Source organism: Bubalus bubalis, chromosome 10, assembly GCF_019923935.1.
Source record: "Bubalus bubalis isolate 160015118507 breed Murrah chromosome 10, NDDB_SH_1, whole genome shotgun sequence".
Taxonomy (NCBI): Eukaryota; Metazoa; Chordata; class Mammalia; order Artiodactyla; family Bovidae; genus Bubalus; species Bubalus bubalis.
The window spans coordinates 19476780-19496763 of NC_059166.1; the positions used below are offsets into that span (position 1 = coordinate 19476780).

Here is a 19984-nt window from a genome sequence, read left to right on the forward strand (position 1 = left end):
AACAAAAGCTGTCATTGGAATTTTTAGAAAGAAGCTGAATTTCTTCACAAGTGAAATCAAATAAAGAGAAAAAGAAGACAAATTAAATATAAGCTTGTTAATCAAAAAGACAACTTTTGGAAATACAAGATACTTATCCATTACCTAAAATGAAGGAGAAATTTTAAAGAGATACTAATACCTGCCTGGTAAAGACCTGGCTATTACAAGCTCTCTTAATTCTTGAACTCCTAGAGCTTTTGTCTTCAATATTTTTCCCATCTCTATGTACTTTTCACAAATTCATAAAATATAACATCTAGGATATCATCATAAAAGACATCTCATAGCATTTCCTAGAGAAAGCATTAAACAAACTTAACATAGTTACGTGCCACAGGCTGAACTGTTCCCCCAAACTGGTATGCCGAAGCCTTAAGCGTCACTTAGGGCTTCAGAATGTGACCTATGTGGAGACAGGACCTTTAAAGAGGTGATTAAGTTGAAATGAGGCCACTAAGTGGGTAGACCAATCCAATCTGGTTGGCACATGTAGGGAGAAATCCGGACACACAGACACACCAGGGGTGCATGTGCCTAGAAGACAGACTATGTGAAAACACAGCAAGAAAGCAGTCAAGGACAGAGAAAACAAAAACACACAAAAAACAAAAACTTGTCACTCCCTTGATCTTGGAATTCTAGCCTCCAGAACCATTCTAGAGAAAGTAAATTTCTATTGTTTAAGCCACTCAGTTTGTGGTATTTTCCTATGGCAACTCTACAAAATAAATATAATAAGTAATGACATAAAATAGATCGCCACATTAATATTAATAGTTCTGGTCAAACAATAGTTGACAAAAAATATTTCAATAATGTAACTTTAGTTTGGACTAATTTTTTTTATGTTAGGAAGCAAACAGCAAGTTATTTCTAGAAAGATCACTGTATAGCCTTTGAATGTTAGAAAAAGATGATTCTATAGAGACGCATATACAGTAAGTACTGGTATATAAGACACAGACTTTGCTGAGCAGATTTTATTATGCGATTTGACAGAAAATACAGTCAGAAACAGAATTAGAGTTTGAACATATGATATGCCCAAATCCTCAGACTTCAGTGATCCTGAAAAAGAAAAAGAAATTCATTTAGAGGAACTCTGATTTATACAGTGGTTTTAAAGTACCTGTCTGTGAAATTTAGTTCTTGGCCAAGTAAGGGTAGTATTAATATTACATAATAATCTTTTTTCCAAGTAGAAAATATTCAAGTTACCTGTAAAAGGGGTTTTATTGAACACTTGACTCATCTTCTCTTTCAAGACAAGCTTCTGTTCTTTCAATGGCCATATTGAGGATTAAATATAAAGATGAACTTCTATAGATGTAGCAGCCGCATTTTGGGATGAATATTGGGGGATATAAACTAGAAATATCAGTACTACTTTGTTTTATAATAAATTAGAATAATTTTAAAACTTAAAATTCTTAGAACAAAATAAAAAATCAAATTAAAATTGTAAACAAAAAACAAACCTTAATTACATACATATCTTTTCAAATTCATATAGAAAATTCCAAACAAACCTCTGAGAAATTGTTTTTCAAATTGCAAACATAAATGAATTGGGAAGAGAGCACAAGAAGAGGCCACACATTATGAAAGCAGAGACATGCTGTAGTATAGGATCAAGAAACTGGGATTCTGACCTTGACTAAGTCATTAACATGTGCTATTACTTTGGATATGCATTTGACTTCTTTGAGGCTCAAATTCTTTTCTTGAAAACTAAAAGGGCTGAGTTGCTTTAAAATGTAGGATTTAATGAGTCAGTGATTTAAAATATGATTCAGAACAGATTTAAGTCTGTTAGAACACTTACATATAAAAAAGGAGTAACTGGGACACATGTGGTGGCAGAGTGGTAAAGAATCCATCTGCCAGTGCAGGGGATGCAAGAGACGTGGGTTCGATCCTGGGTTGGGAAGATCCCCTGGAGGTGGAAATGGCCACCCACTCCAGGGTTCTTGCCTGGAGAATCCCATGCATAGAGGAGGAGCCCGGGGGCTACAGTCCATGGGGTTGCAAGGAGTGACATGACTGAGCAACTGAGCATGTACACACGTATAGGAGAACTCATGAAAACAGCACCTGGGCATTATTTTCATTTAAATTGACTTCAAAACTTACTTCAGTTTTTGCTAAGCAAGAAAACCAATCATTCCCAAAGTAACAGCTAATTCAGAAATTTGAGAAATTAAAAAGGGCTCTGCAGGTATTATCTTTCTTATAATTAACAAATACCATATGACAAACGCCTAGTGTAATATGTAGAACTTAGAGGTGCTCATTACATAAAGCTATTACTCCTGCTTGTTTTGGCACTGCACTAATTAAGTGACCTTATTTCCTGACTCTTTATTCTTTATTCTCCAATATTACTTCCTCCTTACACTTTCATTCCTTCTATATGGATATTAGTAATAAAATGGGACATTGGCAGGATAAGAGACTACAGAATACAGCTAGGTATCTACTTTCTGAATAAAGTACTCATAATGAGAGAGAATAATCTTTAGAGAAGTTTAATCAAAATCTACCAAAGAATGCTAACATCTGGACCATATTTTATTCACAAGTACATCATGAAAAATTTAATACTTTTAACAAACATACATATTTTAGGACTATTTTTATATAAACTTAGAATAACAAAAAGCTTTATATATTTCTGAAATTTTATAAAATATAAATAATGGATAAAAAATTGATAACCAATCTTATTTTCAAAATGATTTACTGAAATTGCTAACTATGGGAAAGTTATTGATTTTCAAAATTCTGGCCATTAAGATTTTTAGTAACAAAAATTAATCATAAAGTATGAACAGGCAAAACAAATCCCTATATGCATAGGGATGCTAGAGTTGCATTATACAGTACACTCTGCTATATTTTTACTGTTAATTCACAAAACTACAGTTATGTCTTTTTAGGCTGTATTCTTCTGCATGAACAATGACCACACTGTCAGTGTCATTTACCTGAGCTAACTGTCAGTTAGGAAACATGAAGCCAGGCTTCAGATGGACAGGTCAGGGAACTCGACTGTTGACTCTTGTTACTTTCACTTGAGTCTGCTCTTTGAGAAAGGTAGACTTCCAGGCACTGTATATTATAGTTGGGTGATGGGTACCATGATGGCACCCATGAGCTGGAGCTTAGACAGAGTTTGATATGAGCCATCTTTTTACTTTTCTAGGTTACCATGTAGATAGAACAGAGTCATAACCAGATGATCTAGTTATAAGTCATACGACAGATTTGTCTTTGAATCCTTACAGGCTTCAGTAAATTTTATTAAGAGGTAATACAGTACAGTGTGGAAGAGGACAAACAGTGGAGTTGGACGAGCTCAGTGTAAATCGTGGCTCTGACGCGTGCTAGCTGTGTAACCAACAGATACTCTGTATACCCTTTGACCGTGCTCTCATAGGGAAAACAGGGAAATAACAATGAGTAGCTAACTGAGGTTACTGAGTGGATTAAATAAGAAAATGAAGAAGAAATGGAGAAGTACGTTTTTCCTTCTATATCACCTGGGATATATGTTGGAAATATAAAAATATCAGTTACAAAGTAAGTCACAGGGATGTAAGGTATAGCAAAGGGAACATAGTCACAAATACTGTAATAACTCTGTATGGTGGGTAATTATAAAAATGTTGAATCTTGTATTCAACATTGTATATATAAAACTAATCTAATAGTTTAAGTCAATTATATGTCAATAGAAAATACTAAAAGATTCCAACTGAAAACAAATACAGACATATAAACCACGGCTGCAACTGTGGTCTCTGGAAGTGAAAAACTAACATAAGTTTGAAAAGTTGAAGAAAGTTAACATGTCTCCCCAAAAACATAGCTATAGAAACCAGCATGACAAAAAAACTTTTTGATAACATTCTTGCTTTTTTTTTTTATGCTACCAAAGAACTATCCTTCCAATAATATTCTCAATTCTAAGAAATTAATTGAAGTCTTTCAAATAATCACATTCAGATAGATATTCAATGTTATATATTCATTACACAGAAAAAAAATGAAAATTAAGTCAATATATTTAACAAAGCAATATAACCCTAGGATCAAAAATCAAACAGATAAATTATTCAAAAATTTTAATTATATACAAAGTAACTTTCACACAAGGCAAAATTCTTAAGTAATTAAACTCTGCAAGTTCTTTGATAAATTGTACATACAAAGTCCCTTCAAATTTTTCAAATTATATGAAAGTACAAGAACCTCTAAAGTACTATTAAGATAGTATATACTAAAAAGGAAATTTGTTGAAAAAGAATTATGCAACAGTGCTCGTAGCTAACGAAAGTGATTGAAATATTACCAGATGATTCACACTAAGGTACCACAAATACAAAGAAGTGAACAATTGATTCTCCATAAATGAAGAGCCCTTTGCCCAAGAATAAATCACCTTATTCAAAAAATGACCAGAGGTGCTAAAAGTAAGCCAATGTTAATATGACTAAACAGGGTTCAATTTACAACATACAGACAATATGGTGCTATTTCTGAGTTTTTGAAATTTAATTTTACTACATATTAAGCTTTGAGTTGAAAAAAAGTAAATCTATCCCAGCTACCTAGAAATTCATCTAATTTAAGACAATTCAATGAATATATGGAGGGAGTTTGGGGGGAAATAAATAATAATAAAATAAAAAATTTGGACTTAAATCAAAGATTAAATGTATTCTCTTTTAGTAAAATGGTGTTTCTCTGGCTTTTAAAAATCTTCAGACAAAATTCAAACTTTTATGACTAAAAAATCCTATTTGGATTATATCCCTAAATTTAACTATGACTTTTATCCCCCAACTTGAAATTTTGAAAATCTTGGACTGAGTAATTAATTTCAAAGTACCACTCATTTTTACTTTGGGGGCAAGAGTCCTAGAAAAATTCCTGTTTAACTCAAGGGTAGTACAGATTATAGCCTAAAAGTCAATCTTTCAAAGAACCATTTCCTTGAAATCTGGAGTCTTAATAATGTGAGAAGGATAGAGTAAAGGCAGGTAAAATGCATAAAAAAAATTCAAAACCTTGGAGTAAAAAATTGTACTACTTTTGTCATAAATTGAACCCTGCTTTATTTTAAAATAAGCAAAAATAAAAATTAATAGAGCAATTCACACGGTTAAGTCAGAGGAAGAACTGCAACCCCAATTTAACTGATTTTTAATAATTACTGTCCCAATGAGTTTAGAAGAAACACAGCCCAACAGATTATCATTTAGCATAGGAAAAAAAAATTAATATATACAAAATGCAATGCATTAGATAATTTTCTGATGCTGCATTAGCATTGCATATAGCAAGGATTAGAAACAAAATAGAAATGTCTATTTCCTACCTATATCACTGGCTACCATCTTGGAAAACTTTCTGCTTTTGATCTTCACTGAAAATAATATTTTGATATAAAATGTCAAAATCTATTCAAAGTAAACTAAATGAATTAAATGTAATTAAAAGAAAATACTTTAAAGATACTATACCCTTTTCTATAAAATTATTCATTTTTTGTTCATCATCTGAATTGTGGGGTGATGGAGAACCTACACAAATGAAGACAATGGAAGGAACAGGCATAGAGTCAGTCACAAACACTGAGTTGTCACAGGGGAAAGTACAAACAAAGTAATCTGGTAACCCCTAGGATAAGTTCCCACACTACTGGCACAAGAAAATATCGTGTATATAGTTAATAAAAATTCATATAATATTACAGTAGCAATAGCAATCAGTAATACATTATCTTTCATGGCAGACCACTCTCTAGTATATGTATTAACTCTAATGTATAATAATTTTTCCATAAGATACAAGTATTTGGCAAAGTCTTCATATATATTGTTAAGTTAGAGAATAGATAAATAAAATATAAGAAGCTAACTGTTTGTGAAAGAAAATGTAAAAATTCTTGATATTAGTTAACTGAATAAGGTTTATGTAGTGGCACACAGAATGGGTGAGTTTAACTCAGATGACCATTATATCTACTAGTGCGGGCAGGACTCCCTCAGAAGAAATGGAGTAGCCATCATGGTCAACAAAAGAGTCCGAAATGCAGTACTTGGATGCAATCTCAAAAATGACAGAATGATCTCTGTTCGTTTCCAAGGCAAACCATTCAATATCACAGTAATCCAAGTCTATGCCCCAACGAGAAACACTGAAGAAGCTGAAGTTGAACGGTTCTATGAAGACCTACAAGACCTTTTAGAACTAACACCCCAAAAAGATGTCCTTTTCATTATAGGGGACTGGAATGCAAAAGTAGGAAGTCAAGAAACACCTGGAATAACAGGCAAATTTGGCCTTGGAATACGGAACGAAGCAGGGCAAAGACTAATACAGTTTTGCCAAGAAAATGCACTGGTCATAACAAACACCCTCTTCCAAAAACACAAGAGAAGACTCTATACATGGACATCACCAGACGGTCAACACCAAAATCAGACTGATTATATTCTTTGTAGCCAAAGATGGAGAAGCTCTACACAGTCAGCAACAACAAGACCAGGAACTGACTGTGGAGTTCAGATCATGAACTCCTTATTGCCAAATTCAGACTGAAATTGAAGAAAGTAAGGAAAACCACTAGACCATTCAGGTATGACCTAAATCAAATCCCTTATGATTATACAGTGGAAGTGAGAAATAGATTTAAGGGCCTAGATCTGATAGACAGAGTGCCTGATGAACTATGGAATGAGGTTCGTGACATTGTACAGGAGACAGGGATGAAGACCATCCCCATGGAAAAGAAATGCAAAAAAGCAAAATGGCTCTTTGGGGAGGCCTTACAAATAGCGGTGAAAAGAAGAGAAGCGAAAAGCAAAGGAGAAAAGGAAAGATATAAGCATTTGAATGCAGAGTTCCAAAGAATAGCAAGAAGAGATAAGAAAGCCTTCTTCAGCGATCAATGCAAAGAAACAGAGGAAAACAACAGAATGGGAAAGACTAGGGATCTCTTCAAGAAAATCAGAGATACCAAGGGAACATTTCGTGCAAAGATCGGCTCGATCAAGGACAGAAATGGTATGGACCTAACAGAGGCAGAAGATATTAAGAAGAAATGGCAAGAATACATAGAAGAACTGTACAAAAAAGATCTTCACGACCCAGATAATCACGATGGTGTGATCACTGACCTACAGCCCGACATCCTGGAATGTGAAGTCAAGGGGGCCTTAGCATCACTACGAACAAAGCTAGTGGAGGTGATGGAATTCCAGTTGAGCTCTTTCAAATCCTGAAAGATGATGCTGTGAAAGTGCTGCACTCAATATGCCAGCAAATTTGGAAAACTCAGCAGTGGCCACAGGACTGGAAAAGGTCAGTTTTCATTCCAATCCCAAAGAAAGCAATGCCAAAGAATGCTCAAACTACCGCACAATTGCACTCATCTCACACGCTAGTAAAGTCATGCTCAAAATTCTCCAAGCCAGGCTTCAGCAATATGCGAACCGTGAACTTCCTGATGTTCAACCTGGTTTTAGAAAAGGGAGAGGAACCAGAGATCAAATTTCCAACATCTGCTGGGTCATGGAAAAAGCAAGAGAGTTCCAGAAAAACATCTATTTCTGCTTTATTGACTATGCCAAAGCCTTTGACTGTGTGGATCACAATAAACTGTGGAAAATTCTTCAAGAGATGGGAATACCAGACCACCTGATCTGCCTCTTGAGAAACCTGTATGCAGGTCAGGAAGCAACAGTTAGAACTGGACATGGAACAACAGACTGTTTGCAAATAGGAAAAGGAGTCCGTCAAGGCTGTATATTGTCACCCTGCTTATTTAACTTATATGCAGAGTACATCATTAGAAACGCTGGACTGGAAGAAACACAAGCTGGAGTCAAGAGTGCCGGGAAAAATATCAATAACCTCAGATATGCAGATGACACCACCCTTATGGCAGAAAGTGAAGAGGAACTAAAAAGCCTCTTGATGAAAGTGAAAGAGGAGAGTGAAAAAGTTGGCTCAAAGCTCAACATTCAGAAAACGAAGATCATGGCATCCGGTCCCACCACTTCATGGGAAATAGATGGGGAAACAGTGGAAACAGTGTCAGACTTTATTTTTGGGGGCTCCAAATTCACTGCAGATGGTGATTGCAGCCATGAAATTAAAAGATGCTTACTCCTTGGAAGCCAAGTTATGACCAACCTAGATAGCATACTGAAAAGTAGAGACATTACTTTGCCAACAAAGGTCCGTCTAGTCAAGGCTATGGTTTTTCCTGTGGTCATGTATGGATGTGAGAGTTGTACTGTGAAGAAGGCTGAGCGCCGAAGAATTGATGGTTTTGAACTGTGGTGTTGGAGAAGACTCTTGAGAGTCCCTTGGACTGCAAAGAGATCCAACCAGTCCATTCTGAAGGAGATCAGCCCTGAGATTTCTTTGGAAGGAATGATGCTAAAGCTGAAACTCCAGTACTTTGGCCACCTCATGGGAAGAGTTGACTCATTGGAAAAGACTCTGATGCTGGGAGGGATTGGGGGCAGGAGGAGAAGGGGACGACAGAGGATGAGATGGCTGGATGGCATCACTGACTTGATGGATGTGAGTCTGGGTGAACTCTGGGAGTTGGTGATGGACAGGGAGGCCTGGCGTGCTGCAATTCATGGGGTCGCAAAGAGTCGGACATGACTGAGCGACTGAACTGAACTGAGTGGCACATAGAATCCTGTACAAGTACTATCCTGATAAGGTTAATTTTAGAGTTAGCTTTCTAGATACAAACTTTAAAATTTTATATAAACTGTACTATTACCATACATGTCTTTAAAATACTGAAGATAATACTTACAATTTTAGGTATGTTCAAATATTTACTTTAATGAGGTATGAAATATTTTATTTCGAGTGTGACTTTCAATAAGCTTATCTAATATTTTTATAATTGAGATTTTATTTGTCCTTTTTTTTTAAAAAGATGTTTCTAAATTTTCATTGTATTTCTTTAACTTCTAACACAAATCTTTTTTTATAAAGGAAATTCTAAGCAGTATTCTAGTTGACTATGAGAGTCAAACTATCTATTCCTTATAACACATTTCATATGATAGCCATTAAAATGTTCAAAATCTCTCCAGCTTATAAATCACTTCCCCTCCTTTGAATTCCTGTAAAAGTTTACCTGTTATTTTTCTTATGATGTTAATCACTTAACACCTTATATTTTGAGTTTCAATACACTTGACCTTTCCCACTGAACTGAAGTGAGAAGCTGGGACCCTTATCTGATTGATCGTTTCATCCCTTCAGGACTCAGTGGAGTTTTCTGCATGTAGGAATCTCTAAGTAAACATTTGCTGCACGAATAAAGCTTTTCTGCTAGAAGTGAATGTCTAGAATATAACTGGAAGTAAATAAAGTGGTTTTTCTGTGCTGATTTCTTTTTTCTCCCAATGAAAGTACTGAGCCTTAAAAAAGAAGGTCAAAATTTGACCTTTCCCCATAAAAATCACTTTCTTTTTTTGGACAGGTGGAAAATATCCTTGAAGTCTCTTCTCAGAACAAGTAAAACCTGTCAGCATTGGCAGGAGCCAATTACTTCTAAAATAGTCTCATAAAAATTGCTCTTATAAAACTACCTTATTTTTGCTAAATAGCATTTATAGAGCCTTATAAATGCTATATCCAAAAATATCACACAGGAAACACTGAGCTCAGCAACATTTTCAGGAATACAAATAAGTACCGTCCTTTCTCATATAAATATAATTCAGTTATATTTATATATTATAGTTATATTCTCATAACTATAATATAGTTATGAGAAGATGTTATATATAATATAAAATACTATTCATCTCTGACACTATATAACCACATGAATGTACAAAAATTAATACTTATTTTATTCTAAATATTTTATATCAGAGTAATACCAAGATAGCATATCTAAACATGAATATAAAATTATAAAAATGTTCAGTAACTCCAACATAAAAATAGGCAACATAAGCCATAAACATAAGTAAAATAAGACCTTCTTCCCCCTAACTGAAAATGCCTACTACTAGTTGTCATAACTTCCATGATAGCTTATGAAAAAGTTCCAAAAATGTTTTTAGCATTTCCTACTTGAATATATTTTACAAATGACTATGATTAAACAAGCACAGAAAATACAGATAGCTTAAAAATTGTTTTTCTCTAGGGTACATGGAAATTCCTGAGGTCACCATCTCATGATATGTGGCCCCGTGTTTTCTTCAATTTGAAATGTATATATACAAATACATACATACATATACACAAATACACATAAATTTTGGATACAGTACTAAAAATATCCCAACATTACTAAAGTGCTCAGTGAAACAATCTGAGTTCTCTGAAATAAAGATCAAACAGAGATGGCAGAAATAATTTTCTATGTTAATTCAGGATGGCAAAAATTTTCTATTTCAGAGTTATTGTTGGTTTATTTAAAAATAAACAGAAAGGGAAAACGATACTTGTAATTTGGATTTTCTCAGGATGATTTTTGAATAGAGATTTGATATTCGTTGGCTAAATTATTCAGATCACAAATTTTGGTTATGGGGTTTAAACGCTTTTCAAAAAGTTCCTCCTCACTTATATGTATTATTTCAAATGAACACATTAGTTGTGATAAAGGGCACATGACTACCTTTCATTTTCTATAATAGAGGCACTCTTCTTAGTATTTATGATTCAGGTGAACTTCCAACTCACTATTTATGCATTTCTTCTTCTTTCATAAACACAAACATTGTTTTCTAGTAACTATTTCCAGAGGTTTATTCTGATTTCTATGATAGTTCTTAGTATTCATGCATGACTAACATCTATCTCCTGGTATATAAAACATGCTTTAGGTACAATTATTGCCTACTAGTTTGGTTTGCTTTTGTAAAAGCGGTCTTTCCTGGTATGCATGAATGGATACAAGTCTTCAAAAACTCTTCAGAGCATAATCAAAGACTAAACTAAATAAGAGTTTGTGTCTAAAGATGAGAATCTGTGATTTATCAATAATTTCTGTGGTCACAATTTTTACTTTGCATTTCAAACACCTGAAAAATGCCTGGTGTCATATAAATGTCTGCATGTTACAACTATAACATCTTTTCCTCTGAACCAAAGAGCACAGAATATTTGAAAATGCTGAATGATGTTTGAGTTGCTCTGGTACAGAAGAGAGAATCTGGATTTTTACCACAACACACTTTTTATATTTATTTACTTATATTTAAGTATACTTACATATTTTTCTCTTCTAACAACACAAGAGAATACTCTACACATGGACATCACCAGATGGTCAACACCAAAATCAGATTGATTATATTCTTTGCAGCCAAAGATGGAGAAGCTCTATACAGTCAGCAAAAACAAGACTGGGAGCTGACTGTGGCTCAGATCACGAACTCCTTATTGCCAAATTCAGACTTAAATTGAAGAAAGTAGGGAAAACCACTAGACCATTCAGGTATGACCTAAATCAAATCCTTTATGATTATACAGTGGAAGTGAGAAATAGATTTAAGGGACTAGATCTGATAGACAAGAGTACCTGATGAACTATAGACGGAGGTTTGTGACATTGTACAGGACACAAGGATCAAGACCATCCCCATGGAAAAGAAATGCAAAAAAGCAAAATGGCTGTCTGAGGGAGCCTTACAAATAGCTGTGAAAAGAAGAGAAGTTGAAAAGCAAAGGAGAAAAGGAAAGATATAAGCATCTGAATGCAGAGTTCCAAAGAATAGCAAGAAGAGATAAGAAAGCCTTCCTCAGTGATCAATGCAAAGAAATAGAAGAAAAAAACAGAACGGGAAGGACTAGAGATCTCTTCAAGAAAATTAGAGATACCAAGGGAACATTTCATGCAAAGATCGGCTCGATAAAGGACAGAAATGGTATGGACCTAACAGAGGCAGAAGATATTAAGAAGAAGTGGCAAGAATACACAGAAGAACTGTACAAAAAAGATCTTCATGACCAAGATAATCACGATGGTGTGATCACTCACCTAGAGCCAGACATCCTGGAATGTGAAGTCAAGTGGGCCTTAGAAAGCATCACTACGAACAAAGCTAGTGGAGGTGATGGAATTCCAGTTGAGCTATTTCAAATCCTGAAAGATGATGCTGTGAAAGTGCTGCACTCAATATGCCAGCAAATTTGGAAACTCAGCAGTGGCCACAGGACTGGAAAAGGTCAGTTTTCATTCCAATCTCAAAGAAAGGCAATGCTGAAGAAAGCTCAAACTAAACTAAGATCATGGCATCTGGTCTCATTACTTCATGGGAAATAGATGGGGAAACAGTGGAAACAGTGTCAGACTTTGTTTTTTTGGGCTCCAAAATCACTGCAGATGGTGACTGCAGCCATGAAATTAAAAGATGCTTACTCCTTGGAAGGAAAGTTATGACCAACCTAGATAGCATATTCAAAAGCAGAGACATTAGTTTGTCAACAAAGGTCCGTCTGGTCAAGGCCATGGTTTTTCCAGTGGTCATGTATGGATGTGAGAGTTGGACTGTGATGAAAGCTGAGCGTTGAAGAATTGATGCTTTTGAACTGTGGTGTTGGAAAAGACTCTTGAGAGTCCCCTGGACTGCAAGAAGTTCCAACCAGTCCATCTTAAAGGAGATCAGCCCCGGGATTTCTTTGGAAGGAATGATGCTAAAGCTGAAACTCCAGTACTTTGGCCATCTCATGGGAAGAGTTGATTCATTGGAAAAGACCCTGATGCTGGGAGGGATTGGGGGCAGGAGGAGAAGGGGACGACAGAGGATGAGATGGCTGGATGGCATCACTGACTCGTTGGACATGAGTCTGAGTGAACTCCGGGAGTTGGTGATGGACAGGGAGGCCTGGTGTGCTGCGATTCATGGGGTCGCAAAGAGTCGGACACGACTGAGTGACTGAACTGACTGAACTGATCATATTTATCTACAATTACCTCTTGTTGGGTTATTTCAAATTGTTATTTATACACACCTACTGAAAGTATGCCTTAGGATTAAAAGGAGTATTAATGTACTTTGGATAAATCTTGTTAAAACACATTTGATGGTCATTTAATATATTAAAAGACAATATATCACATGTCCATGTTTTCCAGTTTGGTTTACAGACTTAACATACTGATAACTGCATTTACATGGCCTTGAGCTAAGGTGAGAAGATCAGAATAGTACTGTATATAGTTGGAGGAAAAATAGCAATAATTAAGAGATATTATAATTCAAAATTATATTCAGAAATAGTTTCATCCTGTGCGACAGGAAGTACATACTGCTCCACATTATTTGTTCAGTGTTATGCTACCAATGTTCAGCCCTAATATTATAGTATATAATAGTATATATATTATAGTTGTATGTGTTTTATTAGTGTAATGACTGAACTTAAATATGAAACTTAAATAATAAAACCAGAAGGTGTATATATTTTAAGAGAAGAAATGATTAGCTTGAGCAATAGCAGGAAAATGCAATTTTAAAAAGAAAACCTCAAAAAAGCTTTTATAGTCCTATAGCTAATAAAATGGTCAACTGAAATATGAGGAAGTAAAATGCACTTTAGTTTTTCCTATTTTTTAATTATTTATGATATCGCAGAACTACCTATGGAGGACCAAAATCTGTCCATGAACAGTGTTACTTTAAGCTAAGAACAGTCTTTCCAGGAGAAAGCTGATGAAAAGTCCCAGCCTTCAAACACGTCTGTTAAAATTATGAAGTTAAACTTATTAAATTTTAGCAAATTTTCAATCAACTAAAAAAAAAAAACAATAAATTCAGGATCCTCTTAGTTTTAATTAAGGAGAATTAAAAGTAATGTTCCTCTGAAACAGTAACATATACATAGGTTACATAAGGCCAATATATGGATAACAAAGGACAAATGCTTTAATATAGCTATGAAATTATATATTACTTTGATCAAATCAAAACCAAATATAACTAGTCTACAATTATTCTAACTGTCCACAGTCACCATTAGACAATAAGTGTTAAAAATCTCTCATAACAAAATCTCTCATAACATTTAAATAGACATTATTCAAGGATTAGAGCACTATTTTACCAGCTGACTCCAGGATTACCAAGAGCAAAGATAAGACTGCAGATAACTAAACCTCTGATCCAATGGTGAGAAATAAGATCTATTTCCCCCCCAAAAGTGTAAATATTAGAAAGCTAAGTAAACACCTGCATTACTCTCAACAGGTAATACCTGTAGATTTTTATCTAATGCATTTCTTTTAACTTAATTAGAATGCAAAGAATATAGTTATAATTTTAAGAATAAATAGGTAACACAAAAGCTCCATGTAGGTGTATTTTAAATGTTTATCTATAAAAATTTTGCACATATATTTTTTTGTAGCACTACAACTATTAATAAAATAAAAAGCAAGTTACCAGAAGTTGGAGATTTGCAGCGATCTTCTGGGACTACTGCCCCTTCACTAATATCGCACAGACCTGCTGAAAAACAAAAGCCAGACCAAGTCATACCATATACAAGATTATGTAACTGCAGTTGTACCTGCTATTTACAGTACATATCTAATGACAGTCCATTTTTAAAAACTCAGCAGGTTATCAGACTACGCTGGCATTGATATTATGTTCAATAGCTTTGAGACAGGAATATAGGAGCATTCTGATATTAAAACTAATACAGAAGTCATCAGTTAAATAAGTAACAATTTTCAATCTGCTGTTCTCCAAGGACATTAGACATAACACAGGATTTTGTTCAAAGTCAGTGATTTGAGGGCATATGATATACTGCTTATTAAATTTCTCTTGAGGGAAAAAATTTATTTGGTTACTTTTTTGGTGATTTTTTTTACATTATAGGGACTCTCAACTCATATCTCAAAGTTGTTTCTGCTAAGTATATTTCAAATATACTCCCTTAAATATTACTGACAAATAATTAATAAAATATTTTGTACCATCAAATTTGCAACATTTAAAATACAATCATACCTTGTTTTATTGCATTTTGCTGAAATTGCTTTTTTTGAAAAACAAATTCAATGTTGTGGGTACCCTGCATGGAGATGGCCTACAGAGACCTTTTTTTCAACAGTATTTGTCACTTCATGTTTCTATGTCATATCTTGGTTAATTCTCATAATAATAACAAAAGAGTTTGAAATATTACATTTTCTATGATGATCTATGATCACAATCTTTAATGTTACTATTTTTAATTGTTTTGGGGCACCACACACCACACTCACATAAGATAGCAAACTTAGCTAAGAAACATCTGTGTTCTGACTGCTCCATTGACCTGCCCTTCCCATCTTTCTCTTTCTCTCTCTCTCCTCAGGCTTCCCTATTCCTTGAGACACAAAATTAAAAGTACATCAGTTAATAACCCTACAATGGCCTCTAAGTTTCAGGTGAAAGGAAGAGTCAGTCAGTCACTCTCCGTTCTCTTTAAATCCAAAACCAGAAATAATTAAGCTTGGTGAGGAAGGCATGTCAAAAACTCAGAAAGGCTAGAATCTAGGCCTCTTAAGCCAAACAGTTATCCAAGTTGTGACAGCAAAGGAAAAGTGCTACTCCAATGAACACATGAATGATCAAGTGAAATGGCCTTAGTCTTTAGGCAGAAAGCTTCAGTAGTCTGGATAGAAGATTCCATCAGTCACAACATCCCTTTAATCCAAAACCCAATCCAGAGCAAGGCCCTAACTCTCTTTAATTTTATGAAGACTGAGAGAGGCATGGAAGCTGCAGAAAACTCTGAAGCTGGAAGAGGCTGGTTCATAAGGATTAAGAACAGAAGCCACCTCCACAATATAAAAGTACAAAGTGAAGCAGCAAGTTATCCAGGAAGTCTGGTAAGATAACTAATGAAGGTGGCTATACCAGTCAACAGATTTCCAGTGTAGATGAAACAGCCTTATATTGGAAGATGCCATCTAGGACACTCATAGCCAGGGAGCTTGGGATAGCTGGACAAAAGCTGCATGTCTAGGCCTCAGAAGTTATCAGGCATGAAATCAACATATGTGCACGTTATGACCAGTATCTGCCTTTCTATTCCTCCGGTAAAAGACATAACGTCACAATCTTTACAGTCCCTAAGAGAGCTCTTACAGTAACATTTAGAGAATGCTAAGTACTGAATTCGGAGAAGGCAATGGCACCCCACTCCAGTACTCCTGCCTGGAAAATCCCATGGACGGAGGAGCCTGGTAGGTTGCAATCCATGGGGTCACTAAGGGGGTCGGACACAACTGAGTGACTTCACTTTCACTTTCACTAAGTACTGAATTGGGCTTCCCAGGTGGCGCTAGTGGTAAGGAACCCGCCTGACAACGCAGGAGACATAAGGGACATAGGTTCGATCCCTAGCTCAGGAAGCTCCCCTGGAGGAGGGGATGGGAACCCACTCCAGTACTCTTGCCTGGAGAATTCCACAGACAGAGGAGCCTGGTGGGCTACAGTCCATAGGGTCACAAAGAATCAGACATGACTGAAGCAACTTAGCACACACGAGTACTGAATTGAGTTTATAAGGAGTGTCTTCTATTTTGAACTGTGTATTACTGTCTTCATTGAATAGGGAGCTTTTGAATGACAGGTTTTTTTTTTCTTTTTAACTTTCATCAATCTAATGATTCTAGAAAAAAGCAAAACTAGTTCTTTATAATTCTAAGATGACAGATTAATTATAGGTATGCATGTATTAATCTCTGACATAATATCTATATATATAAATAAACTTTTTCTTGATAAAGCCTTAAGATAACAGGTCTTTAAACAGTAGAGATATATGGAAATAACTCAAGTGTCCATTGGTAGATCCATAGATGAAAAAGAGTTATAAATATACAATGGAATATTATTCAGCCATAAAAATGATGAAATTTTGCCATTTGTGACAACGTGGATGGACCTTGAGGACATTATGCCAAGTGAAGTAAGTCAGGCAGAGAAAGACAAATACCATGTGATCTCATATTCCTCAACTAAGTAAATCAATAGTGATAATATATTCCAGTATTACAATGAGCCTGAATAAAAATGAGTACTGAATAAAAATAATCAATTTTGAAATTTTAAGTCTTTGGTATTTTGTCAACTGTTTGAGCAAACTCTGGGAGACAGTGGAGGACAGAAGAGCCTCGTGTGCTACAGTCCATGGGGTCACAAAGAGTTGGACACAACTTAGCGACTGAACGACAACTAAACTCTATAAAAATGTAGTGAGAGATGTTAATTTTCCTTCTTAAAATCGCCTAGGAGGAATCATTTAGGAAGCTAAATTCAAATGTGATAGGAATAATTTAGTTATTAAATTCTGGAATAAGCTAAAAATCCCTTGCTTGCTTTCCATCTGACTCAGGGTAAAAGCTAAAGTCAAGTTCAAGAAGACTGGTTGATGTATATGATCCTATGGTACATGACTGTGGTATTTATTATGTGACTATGGGTATCCCATTACCTCTCTGACTTTATTTCCTCTCCTACCTACTTCACCATCTCCCTGACTCTTTCATCCACACTGACCCTTCACTGTAACCTTCAACTCACTAGTTACACTGCTTCTGAGCCACTATACTTGCTATTCTCTACCTGAAATGTTCTCTCTACAGACATCCTCAAGGAGAACAGCTGTCTCCTTTAAATCTTTGCTCAAGATGCTCTATTTAGAATGTAACACCCTTGTCACTATTTCAAATCCCCCTCATTTAGTTCTTTTTTCCTTTGGCACTACTATGCAACTTATTATATATACCACTTATCTTTTCAAACTCTGTCTTTTCCAGTATAATGTGAGCTACATGAGGGTAGAGAATTTGGTCTGTTTTAATACTGTTCTGGCTGAAAAGTTTGTTTGGGCTTTTCCATAAGATGGTATGTGTGTGTGTCGGGGGGTGTCTGACTCTTTGAGACATGAATGGACTGTACCCCGCCAGGCTTCTGTGTCCATGTAATTTTCCAGGCAAAGACATTGGAGTAGGTTGCCATTTCCTACCCCAAGGGATCTTCCCGACCCAGGAATGGAACCCATGTCTTTTTGCCTCCTGCACTGGCAGGCGGATTCTTTACCACTGCACTACCTGGTAAGATGGTATAGAAAAACCCAATTGAACTTTCTGGTCAACAACCCAGCAGAATTACGATAATCAGCAGATACATATATGTAGCTAGAATACTTCACCACCCCTACTTGTACCCTGTGAGTTTCATAATTTTTATTATGAAAATACTGTAGATATTTTAGTCAATAGTTCAACTGTATTTTAAGACAGCTACAAAACACTTCAATGACAATGTTTTATCTCACAAAATACTTTCATGAGTGCCATCATATTCTTTATGAAAACCTACTAGCACCAAGTAGTAGCAAAAAAAAGTTTCTCCATTCATACTGATCTATTATGAAAGACGGAAGAACAATTTCATGGTATTTGGGCTTCACTTCAAGACTATATGCTAAAATATACACTTGAGCAAAAAATTCTTTTTTGCATCAATGCAATCAAAGAATTTTAGTAACAATTATTCTATATTTGATTTAATTTAAAATACAAATAATATATATCAGAAGCAAGACACAAATATTTTTAAAATGTTAAAGTATGTTTTAAAATAATTTTCTCTTAATTTTTAACTTTTTATTTCTCCTTAATATTGTTAAAGTGAGCATAACAACAATAACATCTTAAACTGATAAAAACTTAAGTAGTTCTCCTGCTTACACATTTATACCTAAATGTGTAACTCTTCAATACAAACTGAAGCAAATAATAATATGAATAATATGATAATGCTTATTAAAGAATAAAATAGGATGCAATGGAATGCAAGAAAAAAAATTAAAATCACATGGCAGAATTGGTCTCTAACCTTGGATGAATTTAGGTATTTAATTTCTAGTAATTTTATGTATGCTATGATGAGGTACTAACAAGAAAAGAAATTAATTTCGTGAGTAATAAAACTTTTACCACTTCTTCTCTATCAAGACAATGTTTAACTTTCTGACACTATATATTAATTTCTTTGCTTTATAAAGAAACTGGATTGGAACACAAATATTTCAGTAGCTGTTTTTCATTTCTATATTATGAGATGAATTTAAGTAATGAGTATATTATTTTAGATGTAGAATGCTTTAATAGGCTCTTTTAAAAATAAATGAGAAAAAAATAGTTTTACAGACAAAATACACTGTCATGACTTTACTGACGTGGAATGAATAACTTACTTAAAAAAGAAGAACGGAGTTTTTTCACAGATTCAGAATATAAGCTAGAAACGCCGCACATGCAAGAAGTCGTAATCAGCATGCCTCAGTGAAGCAACGAAAAGCAAAAGAAAAAAAAGGAGACAGATACTAGAATGGTATGGTTGGGACAACAATTTCTGCTGAAGATAACACATGACAAAATGATCACACAGACAAAAACAGAAAAAAATATTCAACTATTGCCAAAGTGACAGTAAGGTCTATAACCCATCACCTTTTTCTTTTCTTCTGTCATGAATTATGAGAGGTATTTAGTATCAGCAAAAAATGTCCTGAAAGCAACTGAGAAATGAATGTCAGAAAGAATTTTAATTCAGAGAGACTGAGTTAGGAGATGCAGATCAGGGCTTCCCAGTGACATTCTGCAAACAGGTTAGGTTACATCTGCCACAGATGGAGTTCTCTTGAATCCCTGGTCCCCCCTGGGCAGGTCCTGGGGAGTCTGGAGCTCAGAGGCCAGTTACCACCACTGGAGGCCCCATTAACATCTGTCTACATGCCAGAGATCCAGTGTCATTTTCTGTGTCTGCCATGAGGTTTGGAAAAAAAAAAGGTGAGGCGTACTGGTATAAACAGCTAAAAATATATATGTGTTCCATGAGGCATTAGTACTGAAACATTTAAAATA

General features: G+C 35.0%; 1 protein-coding gene and 1 long non-coding RNA gene across 9 annotated transcripts in view; both read right to left on the reverse strand.

Annotated features, from left to right (window-relative positions):
• Positions 1–19984, reverse strand: part of STXBP5 (syntaxin binding protein 5) — a 160721-nt gene that overhangs the window by 32757 nt on the left and 107980 nt on the right. For 2 of the 8 annotated variants that reach the window (XM_025294425.3, XM_025294423.3), the window contains exon 19: positions 14493–14555. In XM_025294425.3, the coding sequence (XP_025150210.1) occupies positions 14493–14555 (63 nt within the window). Of the gene's footprint in view, positions 1–5425; positions 5474–5570; positions 5631–14492; positions 14559–19984 lie in introns of all 8 variants that reach the window. The other 6 variants (XM_025294424.3, XM_006069445.4, XM_006069443.4 and 3 more) reach the window with 5 other exon arrangements.
• On the reverse strand, positions 994–5419 carry LOC123327657. The gene is made up of 2 exons (XR_006542293.2): positions 1261–5419; positions 994–1110 (listed from the first exon to the last, which is right to left on the reverse strand). It is a non-coding gene; the product is annotated as an uncharacterized LOC123327657 (long non-coding RNA).